This window comes from Porites lutea, chromosome 4 (assembly GCF_958299795.1).
Source record: "Porites lutea chromosome 4, jaPorLute2.1, whole genome shotgun sequence".
Taxonomy (NCBI): Eukaryota; Metazoa; Cnidaria; class Anthozoa; order Scleractinia; family Poritidae; genus Porites; species Porites lutea.
The window spans coordinates 28400479-28413705 of record NC_133204.1 but is presented as its reverse complement, the minus strand read 5'-3'; the positions used below and the strand labels follow the sequence as shown (position 1 = coordinate 28413705).

Sequence of the window (13227 nt, the reverse complement as noted above, 5' to 3'; positions counted from 1 at the left end):
TGTTGTTAGAGGTTATTAATTTGCTAGCCAATTCCTTGATCTTGTCAGACGCCTTACTATTTTAAGTAGTTTTTGTTTTGAGGGGGGGAAATTGATGGAATTTGGATTCTGCCAATCAATTCAACAATACGACGTCATAATGTGGTCAAATTACGCCATTGTGCAATCAACCTATGCTTATTGATGTTGGAAAGGATGATTATATTATTTTGTGTAATTTTGGTGGCCCTATCATGAGCGGATTTGAAGTTATAGAGGGGGTGGGGGCGGGGCTGAGCTCCAGAAGCAAAAAAGGCTGGTCTAAATAGGGTTGAGTGTCCTTAAGAAGGCCTTTTCTCCTCAGCTATACATAACCGACACATTCTAAAAGTCTTATTATTCTCATCATTATCATCATCTAATGAGCAATGGCGGATTTGGAGGAGGCGAGACTTCCTTTCCCTCTTCGCTATAAACAGGGCTCCCACTTCTTTAGTGATGACACTTAATAATAATAATTTATCAATTTATATAGAGCGTATTTACATGTGCTGATCAATAGCGCTTTACAATCATATGTTTAAAGGAAAACGAAAATACATTACCGTGAGAATAAAATAAACTAAGTTACAAACTATAAAAATACTTCTTAAAAAGATAGGTTTTAAGTCGAGATTTAAAACTGTTAAGTGATGTTGCTTGACGAAGCTCCACAGATAGCTCATTCCAGAGTTTCGGAGCTGCTGCTGAGAATGATCTTGCTCCCAATGTTGTAAGCATCTTTTCCTTGGGATGGTCCAATAAGAGCTAACCAGTAGACCTAAGATTATATAATGAATTCGATTTTATACTAATAAGATCGCTAAGATAAGTTGGCGCTAGGCCATAAATACATTTGAAAGTCAGAAGTAAAATCTTATAGTCAATACGCAAAGAAACCGGCAGCCAGTGCAGCTCATAAAGCGCCGGTGTAATGTGAGAAAACTTTCCAATGCCAAGAATGCTGCTGCATTTTGTACACGCTGTAATTTAGCGATCTGCACCTTTGGTAAGCCAAACAATAAACCATTACAATAGTCAAGACGGCTGGTTATAAAAGCATGAACAAAGTAATAAAAGAGTCTTTCGACAGGTATTTCTTAATACGTCTCAAGTTATGTAAATGATAAAATGCCGCATTACAAGCCTTGTTTATATGATCAGTCATGCTTAAGTTGCTGTCAAACCACGATCCTAGGTTTCTAACACATGGGCTTGGACTGATACGATTATTGCCCACAGTTATGGAACACGTCATTGACCATCAACCGATCTTGAATCATCCATTTCCTCACCGCGTCAATGCACTTTTCCATAGCTTGTATAGCATCAGCTTGAGCAGTGTTGCCGAGTGGTTTAAAACTCAGATACAGCTGCGTATCATCAGCGAAACAGTGAGCATCGGGAAGATAATGTTCCACGATCTTAAACAGCTTGGACGTATATATCATGAATAGCGAAGGCCCTTAACATGGGCTTTGGGGTACCCCGCAGTTCAAGTCAAAAGGACGAGAAAGAACTCCATGTACAGAAACGTGCTGACTTCTATCAGAAAAGTACGATCTAAACCAATTCATAGCACTTGAAGCCAAGGTGGCTGTCCGTTACAGCAAGCGCTCGATTTTATGGAAAAATAGGAGACGGTAAACAGTCTAGAAACGCGGCTATTTTTGTGGTGCAATATGAAACGACACCACTTCTTTACACTTTTTACCTCGTTAGTTACTAGTTTTAGAAGTTAGAACCGAACCGAGATTGACTAATTGGCGTGGGTGGGTGGGTCGTGGGTCGTAAGACGTGCGTGATAGCTCATGCCGATTGCTCATGCCTCTTCGAGAAGACTCTTGCTCGTATAATTTAAAGGCACTCTCTTCCTTTACACGACCCTTTGCATTCATGGAAAAGTTTCTCCAATAAATTCAGTAAAGCCAATTTTATCAACGAAATATGTCCTTCCCGATCCTCTCCTATTTTCCCGTATGCTCTTCGCACACTTTAGGTTCGTAATGAAATGCACATATGTCCCAGAAAACCACTTCCGGTTAAAACAAAAACCTAAGATAATCGGGGCTTTTATTCCACATTCTACGTCGTTGGAAAGAAACCTTACAGTATGTTTTTTAGACCAAATTAGGCACTAAGTTTAGGGAAGACAATTTCATAAAGCAAATTACGACCAATCATCACCATTTAAACACTTCAATTCTACCTTTGAGCCCAATTACAGATCTTGTGGCAGTGTGTGTAAAGAAGTTCTGACTTCAGTGATGAGCTAATCACAATTGTTCATAGGCCTGGTACGTACATTTCCAGGAAAAATCACAGGGTGTGGAAACGTTTGTGTCCTCAGTTTTCCGGCTTTTATAGTATTAGTTATTCTTAGACGATATTAGATAATCTCGTTATAAAATTGAAGTCATGAACATATTATTTTTTGGTTAGTTTTTAATACCTTTACACCCAACACGCGAGCCCGGTTTTTCACCTTTAATGTCAATAATTTCCACGAATTTTCACCACCTCTGCCAGCGAATTTCATCGGGTACTAAAAGCCGTGATTAGAAAAATGCAGGCCGCGCCAACTAACAAATAATGAAAGCGTGTTAATATCAGTAGCAAGACTGGAGCGTACAACACCGTTGAAAAGGAAAATTTGCGTACAGAAAGAAAACAGACCTAAGTAATTAAAAATGGAAAAAGGAAAAAGCTGTAACTATTATTACTTGAGCAACAGAAACTAATGATCGAAGTAGTCTTTTCTTCTCGGGTAAGCTTGCTGGCCTTCTATAGTTTCGAGAAATTTTTAAGCGCACAAGTTTGTTCACTCGCATGCGTTAGCATTACGTAGGGTTCTTTGACTAAAGACAAGGTAAATAAATCTGGGCATGTAAACGTTTTAACGCCCTGAAGACCAACATTGAGGTCACGTGGTCTCCAGTCCATCGCGCCGCCATTTCAGAAACGTGTTCGTAAAGTCTTCTGAAATGCTCCGATTTTGATCTTTTATCTTTCTATAAATGCTTGGGAAGAAAATTATTTTCCGAAATCTCATTTAGGGTGATTCTTTTTAGTGTTTGGTAAAGGTAAAGCGACAAAAGAAAATATCTCAATTTTTTGGTAAATTTGACCTTTGATGACTGGTTCTCCTAAGGGAAACCGTTAATTTTGTTTCTCAAGAATCTCAACGTTTCCCGAGCGGAGCCCTGAAAACTTTGATGCTGGAAATTCAATAAACCTCGCTGTAACGGCGATCGTCGGTCAACATTCGAGGGGAACAGTGCACTGTTACCCACTGACGTCATAGATTTTGCAATGTTGCCCGCTCAGAGTTTTTGGCGGGAAGCAGTGGGCGCTTTCCGTTTAGTTAAAAAAAGAGAAAATTTCCGTGGGAGCAAAAGTAGAATTTCCGATTGGTAAAAAGTTGTTCCATTTGGTCGTAAACCACGCTAATCGCGTGGCCTGACCGTGGACCTGGAACTGGCACAAACTATGAGAAACTTAAATGGAACACGACATTCCGTTCGGAAATTCCAACTGGGAAAACGGGCCCACCTTTTTAGATTTTCCACTTTTCCTGGGAATTTTCTAGTGGGACGAACACACGAAACGTGTTCCATTTACCGCCGAACCGGAAATTCCGGAAATTTTGACTAAATGGAAAGCGCCTAGTTTCATCGTTAGACTTCATGAGACCTGGAAGTTACCATTGAGAGCACGCGCTGTTGGAAAAAATTATCCAGCTATATAACAATCTAATTTGGCGATGAACATAGAAGTTCTCTGATGGTATCCTTTACGGCTTGCCTTACTTCTCTAATCTTCCAACAGTACAGCAAGGGGTTTAAAGAAGAGTTTGAAAGAACTAACGTACGGGCAAATTCCCTTGCAAGGTAAAGCGATAGTAGCATCCCTCGCTGAGGTTTCAAAGCTTCGGTTACAAGGATCGGCAGATAAGAAACAACCAATGTCATCTGCACCCACAATGCAGCAGACACTGCCTTTCTGTATCGCGCCATACTAAGCAAAACTGGTTGGTTCATCTGTCTTTGAAGAAAGTGGTCCAGCACTTGGATTTGGTTATGACGCAGAATGAAGAAAATCTTGACGTAACAGACAAATGAGGTGACGAGACAAACAGATACGGCTACCTTGATGTACCATGACGTCACAATAGGATCCCAAAGGTAGGCCAATATACCCACAATGGACAAAATCCAACCAACAATTAAGGTCATGAGCGTTCTTTTCAAAGTTACAACTTGTCTGTATCTCAACCCCAGTAACAGGGCGAGAAGTCTGTCCACGCTTATTGCAGCCAATGTAAATAATGACAGGGCACTAAAAAGAACACCCGTTAAGAAATTTAACAAATTCGAGTAAAAGCAAATATCCCATTTATCGCTTAGCACGGACATAAAATAGGCAACATAAACAGGCTCTGCAATCACACCGACACAGAGATCAGTTATCGCTAGGTTACGATACAGGAGTTTGGAAGGCGGATGAAGTGAAGATTCTTTCTTTAGAGCGACTAGGATCAGAGTGTTCCCTAGAAATGCAGTAATGGACACAGAAATATTAACCACCAAGAGAAAGATCAGCTCATGTTTTACTTCTCCAAAAAACACGGCCGTGCACCGAAGTTGGCCGTTCAATTTCTCCAGACTTTTATTTTTTGTAAAATTTGTTGCCTGAGCCATTCCTCTGTAGCAGGAGCCGTTGAGAGAAAGCTGTGTGTTAAAAAAAAATCATGATTTTTTTTCTCTTAATATTAGGAAAGAACATTCATTGTAACTACTGATATGCGCTTCCTTATAGTTAGCAATTTCTATGCTGTTTATTTACCGTTAAAAAACCCGTCGCTTGAGTATTTTATTGCATGAATTGATTTGAGAATATATCACGAAACTCCATGTAAGAATTAATGACAGCGACAAATTACTGCAGAGTCTAGTTTCATTGAATTTTCGCCATTAATTATTTCTTAAAAATTTTAGATCGAAACTTTACCCTCATACCTACCGTGTCACCAACATTGAGCGTGGGTTACCCGTGATTTTGTGGTGTGACTGGTTATTGCCAAGATGGCGGATTGATCCCGAGAGCAGACCAATTAAAAACGAAACAAAAAAACAAACACAAAAAGGCGAAATAAAACTAGAATATATTTGAACATATTCACCGAATATTTTGGTTTGTTAACTCTCGAGGAAGAGCCGGGAGATCACTTGCCGGCTTTAGAGAACTTTATATCCTCAAAGTAAAGGCTAACAAGAGATGGAGATAAAATACACACAACGGAAAAAGTCTCCATTCCATCTATAGCCCGCGTCGAAGACCTTATTTAACCTAGTCTGCGGCAAAACGTAAACTTCCAAAAATTAGTTTGCAATTCTGAATAAACAGGTTTCTTAGGAATGATTAAAGTTCATAATCTATGTCTCTTTTTTTTCTGATATTTAACCCTTTACTTACCCCTAGTTCTTTTCCCCTGTGTGTTTCACTTTGTTCACTTGCTTGCCACCGAAAATAAATACCAAAAACTGTCCACTGCTACCGCCTTTTTAGCCAAATTGATAAAATTTCATGCAAGAAACTCTGTTTGATAATAGACCAATTTCCGCGACGTATCTCAATTAATACTTGGGGTCGATACTTTAGAATAAAAAAAGATGTATCATTCATCCCTGAATTTCTAGGAAGGGATGTTTCTTCTGGAAGATAATCTTCATCTGTAGAATGATTTTTGCAGATATTCCTGTATTTTTTAAGGCGTTACCTCAGCTGTTCTGTTTTCGCTTTGCGATTGAAATCTTCTGCCACTTTCTCCAACTCTGCGACTGCCAAAACAGCTTAGCGCCGCGCCGCCGTCTGTCCCTTTTTCTGTCAATCATCCGAAAAGAAGACGACACTTTTTATGGATATCGACAAACATCTGTCAAAGTCGGTAAACACTAGCAGGTTATGAAGACATAGCCGAGAAATTGTAGCCAATCAGAATTGTGGGAGGTGGTGAGACTTTTCTGCTTTAATTTGTCTTTAGCAGCTCAAATGTCTTCCGATTTGGGATGCATATATGGTTAAACTAAGCTAGATAAACTACAAAGAGAAATAAGGTATGTAGGCTTTCGAAACTTTATTTAGAAATAATGTGAATGTGAATATGAATCCTGACAATTGGGTGGGGGGGGGGGGGGGCGTTTTTGAGCGACGTACCTCAATCGGAAGTAAGGCCTTGTACCTTTTAAATTTGTATTGGTAGCTTACTTTACTTTTATAGAGACGATCTGTCAAATGTCCCTTACATAAACTGCTTACACTATCAAAAATCGGAATGCGAAAACTTGCCTCTTTCCTTTTTGAGGTTATATTCAGTGGTATGCTTCCTCACTATAAGCCTTGACTCAATAAAGTTCGCCCCTCAGGCCGTGGAGGAGGATCAAGATCTCAAACGACTTAATAAGGAATATCACACAAACTGCGCAAATATACGCCGCAGTGCTTGAAAAATAACAAAGAGGGTCCTTTAACTTGACGTTTCGTATGCTTTAGCATACGTCTTCTGAAGTAACCTTTAAATGAAGTAACGACGTTATTCAAGTGTACGAAGAGAAACCATTTAACGCGAAAGGAATACAGCTACAAATGATGGCACAATTGTCTTACACATAGAACATCACAAAAAATAAAGATAAAGGTCTTTGAGGCTAAATTTTTTGATCAAACGCGGCCTCAAAAAGTTTTTCCTCTCGGTTGAATCCTGAGCTTTCGTGGACGTCAATCAACGTGTTTCTATGGTTTCCTCACGAACTTCTCGTTTATCGATTCTAGATCTGTTTGAAGAGCGAAGACTTGCAAGAATATTTCTCTCCGGTATGACCAAGGCGTTTCAATTTTCGCTGAGGTGATACTTTTAAATTAAATTTGTGAGTCTGAAAATCAATATTTACCATAAGTTTGAAGCAGCTATATACACTTGCAACTCCTCTAGATGCATGGAGTTCTACTGAGCCAGTTCTGTACTCTATTTGATAGCATGAAAATGATAAGTCACGGTTATGCAGCTTGCGAAATTTTGTTCACGTTTCGAAGTAAGCCTTTATTCAGAGGAAAGTTGATCTGTCACGACATATTTTGCTTTGTTTTTTTTTACGTTTAGACCAAGCAGGTGCACACATAAAGAAAGGTTTGTTAAAATAGCACCTCCCCAATCACTTACCATATTTATTCGATTAACCGCGCTGGGTGCTTATTAAATTATTTTAGGTGGGCGCTTATTACATTTTACACCATTTTAAGCACGTGTAGTAATGCTTATTTTGCAACAAAATAATAAATGGTACATTTGATAACAAAACGCGAAGATGTAACAAAACAACTGAGGTTTCTGTAAAATACTCTGAAGCAAACACCGCCTTCGGGGAAGTCTCTTATTAATTATATTCAGTTTTTTTAGAGGGGGTGGGAAGGGAAATAGGGTGAGGTGGGAGTGGGCGCTTATTTGAGTTTGACTGGGAGGGAGGTGGGTTGGAGTGGGCGCTTATTCGAGGCTGAGCGCTTATTACCTTTTTTTGTCTTTAGGATGGATGCTTATTCGAGGTTGGGCACTTATTCGAATAAATACGGTAAGAGTCTTTCTCGTTTTTCGCCCGTCACCTCTGAAAGCAATCCCTTCACTTCATAGACTCTTACTCTACGGGACAAACCCTACATAAAGACCAGAGGTATTTGATCTGACCAATATTCTTGAAACTATATCTCTTCAAAAACTGTAACTTACGCGCAACATATCAACTCTCACCTAGCACTAAATATTCATCAGAATTCAATTCTAAATTAAGTTTTATTAATATTCATTTTTAGAAGTTGTGAAATTTTTTATCGCACTCAATGAAAAGAGATATTTGAGATTTTTCTCTTTAAAGTAGGTTTCAAAAAGTCATGTTTTAGTTTTACGTATAGATTCAATCTTTTATTTAATTGTAGCATATTACATATGTTTTATTATCAGTAGTAGGTTAACCCTTTTCAGACGGGGGCTCTTTTGGATCCATGTCAACCGAAATTGACAACCATGCTTTTCAAAATTTGCTTTTTTCCTATTTAAAGGATTTATTTCTATTTTTACTTATCAAATTTAGCAATATTTTAACAAATTTATCAATTGTAGCTGTTAGTGTAATCCAGGCTTTTCTGAGACTGTTTTGAGAAAAAACACGTGAATTTAAAAGACCAAGTGCTTGGCAGATGTTAGCATTTCTATTCTTAACATTCTTGTTCATTTCGCGAATTTTCACAACTTACGGATTTGTTAGTTTGTTAAGCATCCTGTTACACACAAATCAATTTTTTCCTATTGCAATTTCCTCATTTAGATGGGTTTTAGGGAAAATTGAATACATTTAATTAATTCAAATTGGTGGGTCCAAGATGATGGATGGTTTCAGATCCTTCTTAGTAATAACAGGAGCCCATAACCCGGAGCGAGCAACTCCCATACTAGGCCTATGTCACGGCGTTTTTACGGACAAGTTTATTTTTAGACACATTTTAGGGCTTTTTCCCCGCGAAAATAGAATCTCCACCACGGTCTATGAGCGCTTTCGAAGTATAAGATAACAAAAAGAAAAAGCAAACGTTATTAAAAGGCAAAAATATATATCATTTTTAGGTCTGTAGGTTTTGCTGACTGGTTTGTGGGATTTAAAAGATATTTAAAATTAGCGCCAAAACCGTTCTAAAAATATTTCTGGTCCATGAAAATGCCATGACACTAGCTCAAGGAAAACTTTCTCGCTCCTGGTTATGTTGTTAGAGGTTATTAATGTGCTAGCCAACTCATTGATCTTGTCAGACGCCTTACTATTTTAAGCATTTTTCGTTTTTAGGGGGGAAATTGATTGAATTTAGATTCTTCCAATAAATTCAACAATACGACGTCACAATGTGGTCAAATTACGCCATTGTGTCAATCAAAAACTATGTCTATAGTTGTTGGAAATGATGATTATATTATTTCGTGTAATTTTGTTGGCAGTATCATGAGCGGTTTTGCAGTTACAGAGGGGGTGGGGGCGGTTCGGAGCTCCGGAAGCAAAAAAGGCTAGTCTTATTAGGGTTAAGTGTTCTCAAGCAGGCCTTTCTACGGTAATTAGAACCACGACTCTCTTTGGGATAACGTTTTTATAATTAATCAATAAATCAACTTTATTTAACCACGGGACACCTAGGACTAGTTCACATGTGTTCGATTAAAACGTGTACATGTATAATGAAATAAATGTAAAAGAAATCAATAAAAACTAGTCAAGTAATATCGAGCAATCTAAAATACTAATACGTTAAAAATGATATTTACAATTAGTATTCACAGACATTATTTACAGATGAAATTTAAAATCCTTATAAAATTTGAAAGCTTTTAAACATGAAGGCTTCAAGAGATCGCTTAAGAATTCTAATGTCTTTCGATTCTCTAATCACTGGCGATGAACTATTTCACGTAAAAGATTTATGCATACATTCTAAATTAAAAGATGGCAGCTCAAGCGTTGTGCCAAGCTCACGTAAATTGTATGAGACACTCTTAAATGTAAAAAAATCCACTAACATACAGTACGCATTGGTCGGTACAAACACTTGTACAACATAATTAACGATTGAAACTGTTGATGCTGATCTAAAGTTTGGATATCAGTCATGCAGCTATATTTAAAAGGGTATCATATGAAACAGACTTCGAATAGTTTAAAATGGATCTTAATAATTAATAGCCACAAATAATAGTTAGTGTTCTCCATTTTATTAGACTCGACATTACCAATACCCTTAAAAAGAGGACTACAAAATTCCAAAAGAAGAGGACTTCAGTTAACTCCGTTTATTGCGGACACTGTAAGGGACCTCGAGTTAGTGTCCTCATTAGCGAGAGTTCATAATTGCGGGAGTTTGTTTCAGTCAAACGTCTGTAATTTGTTTTTGCCAGGGATTTAGCTACTGTCCGTATTATCGGGGTGTCCGTTATAGCGAGGTGTCCGCAAGGCGAGAGTTGACTGTACACATATAATAAGCGACCACTTGGCGTGTGGTGTGATCTCTTTCAGCGCTGTATACGAGCATACGAAAATCTTTCTGTCAAAACATGAAACGACTCATATCGTACCTTAGAAATTGTATGCAATAAATTCCCTCCAAAAAGAAGATCCGTAAGCAACACCGTGCCGTAATTGACCACTAAAACTTCGCATTTTGAGTGGTCGCTTAAGGGAGGCCCGACTGTAGTCAATAGATCTAACAATAAACACTTAATGACTGGTCCTAAGAAAAACAATTAATTTTGTTCTTGGAGAATCTCAATGTTTCCCGAGGCGGAGCCCTGGTAATTTTGAGGCTGGACATTCAATAAATCTCGCTGTAATGGCGGTCGTCGGTCAACACTAGAGACTTTACGCAACGACGACGGGAGGTTTTCACGACGGTATTCCCGACCGATAGGGACTGGAACGATAACCTCAGTCTGTCCAATGTCAAGTTACGGTACGCATCGATGAATTCTAGAAGGACACTCCTGATTTTGGCGCGAAATGCAAAACAATTTTCTCGGCGACGCGGGCGAAAAGGATTAGACTTAAACTATTAAACTATTTATCTTTGCAGCTGTTTATTCTAAAACCTTGATTTCCGACTAGTGACTGCTTTATACGGTATGTGTCTTTAAAAGAAGTCAGAGAAATGTTGCTTTTGGTCACAGTTCGCTAATGAAAATTTTATCAATGACGAAGATTGTTTTGCTGTTGTATGAGTTAACAAATCAAGCCAAAATTCTCGTCCGTTTAGCCTTATATTAAAGAACCGCCGTATATGAGACTGCTCACAAATATTTGTTAACACTTTCATTCTTAAATCAATGGAAACTAGTGGAAACAAAACCACGCCTGTTTTCTGGATGTAAAATACTTTAACTTACGTTCATGACCTCGTGTTCGTTTCAAGATGCGCGCTTCGATTTCTCAAGGAAAAAATTGGTCACCTTGAAGTTGAAAATCCGCGTTAAACACATCAGGTTGGAAACTATGATGAATGACCTGAAGTTAAAGGTCGATGGACCGATAAATGTAGCGAAGAAAAATATTTTCTTAGTAACAGAACTCATGTCGACTCACGTCGACAAGTCGACTTCAAAACAGGCCAACTGAAGTTGTGGACTGGAGCACGATGGCTTTTACACATGAATACCTTCACGATGGTGCATTATCGTGACGTAATTTTAAACCGAACGCCGTCGTATAAGCTTAATTCCTGACGTCACTGGGTAAAGTCCCTAGTCGCAGGGAACAATACACTGTTACCCTCTGACGTCATAGATTTGCAATGTTTCCAGCTCAGAGATTTTGGCGAGAAACAGTTTCCTCGTTATAGATTTCATGCGACCTGGAAGTAACAAATGAGAGCACGCGCTGTTGGAAAAAGTTCTCCAGCTATATAACAATCTAATTTGGCAATGAACATAAAAGTTCTCTCATGGTATCCTTTACGGCTTGCCTTACTTCTCTAATCTTCCAACAGTACAGCAAGGGGTTTAAAGAAGAGTTTAGAAGAACTAAGGTACCGGTAAATTCCCCTGCATGGTAAAGCGATAGTGGCATCCCTCGCTGATGTTTCAAAGCTTCGGTTATAAGGAACGGCAGGTAAGAAACAACCAATGTCATCTGCACCCACAATGCAGCGGACACTGCCTTTCTGTATCGCACTATGTTAAGCGGAACTGGTTGGTTCTGCTGTCTTTGAGGAAAGTGGTCCAGCACTTGGATTTGGTTATGACGCAGAATGACGAAAATCTTCACGTAACAGACAAATGAGGTGACGAGACAAACAGATAAGGCTAACTTGATGCACCATGACGTCACATTAGGATCCCACAGGTAGGTCAATATACCCACAATGGACAATATCCAACCAACAATTAGGGTCACCAGTGTTCTTTTCAAAGTTACAACTTGTCTGTATCTCAGCCCCAGTAACAGGGCGAGAAGTCTGTCCACGCTGATTACAGCCAATGTAAATAATGACACGGCACTAAAAACATAGCAGGTGAAAAAAGATAACAAATTCGCGTAAAAGCAAATATCCCATTTATCGCTTAGCACGGACATAAAATAGGCAACAGAAACAGGCTCTGCAATCACACCGACACAGAGATCAGTTATCGCTAGGTTACGATACAGGAGTTTGGACGGAGGATGAAGTGAAGATTCTTTCTGCAGAGCGACTAGGATCAGAGTGTTCCCCAGAAATGCAGTAATGGAAACAGAAATATTAACCACCAAGAGAAAGATTAGCTCATGTTTTACTTCTCCAGTTAACTCGGCCATGCATCGAGATTCCCTGTTGAATTTCTCCAGGCTTTTATTTTCTGCAAAATTTGTTGCTTGAGCCATTTCTCTGTAGCAGGAGCCGTTGAGAGTAGGCTGTTTGTTTAAAAAAGAAAATAATGATTTTTTTTCTTCTGGTAATGAGGAAAGAACATTGATTGTCACCAGTGATATGCGCTTCCTTATAGTTAGCAATTTCTATGCTCTTTATTTACCGTTAAAAAACCCGTCGCTTGAGTATTTTATTGTATGAATGGAAGATTTGAGAATGTATCACGAAATTCCATGTTAGCATTAAGGACAGCAACAAATTAGTTTCATTGAAGTTTCGCCATTAATTATTTCCTGAAAATTTGAGATCGAAACTTTACTCCCATACAAACACGGTAATTTTACCATATATACCTACCTTGTTACAAGTTTTGTGGTGTGGCTGGATATTGCCAAGATGGCGGATTGATCCCGAGACAAAAACAATAAAAAAGGAAAACTGAAACAAACACAGAAATGCGAAATAAAACCAGAATATATTTAAACAAATTCACCGAATATTTTGGTTTGTTAACTCTCGGGGAGGGGACGCGAGATCACTTGCCGGCTTTAGTAAACTTCATATCGTCAAAGTAAAGGCTAACAAGAGATGGAGATAAAACACACACAACGGAAAATGTCTCCATTCCATCTATAGCCCGCGTCGAAGACCTTATTTAACCTCGTCTGCGGCAAAATATAAACTTCCAAAAATTAGTTTGCAAAACTGAATAAAAAGGTTCCTAAGGAATGATTAAAGTTCATAATCTATTTCTCTTTTTTTTCTGATATTTAACCTTCTACTTAC

At 38.6% G+C, this 13227-nt stretch overlaps 2 protein-coding genes across 2 annotated transcripts; both read right to left on the bottom strand.

The window, feature by feature from the left end:
• Positions 1 to 700: 700 nt before the first annotated feature.
• LOC140934497 (adenosine receptor A3-like) lies at positions 701 to 4718 on the bottom strand. The gene is made up of 3 exons (XM_073384111.1): positions 3812 to 4718; positions 909 to 961; positions 701 to 799 (listed from the first exon to the last, which is right to left on the bottom strand). Exons 1-3 carry the CDS (start codon positions 4716 to 4718, stop codon positions 701 to 703), a joined length of 1059 nt encoding a protein of 352 aa, XP_073240212.1.
• Positions 4719 to 11507: 6789 nt separating this feature from the next.
• Positions 11508 to 12455, bottom strand: LOC140934496 (adenosine receptor A3-like). The gene has a single exon (XM_073384110.1). It carries the CDS (start codon positions 12453 to 12455, stop codon positions 11508 to 11510), a length of 948 nt encoding a protein of 315 aa, XP_073240211.1.
• Positions 12456 to 13227: the final 772 nt, after the last annotated feature.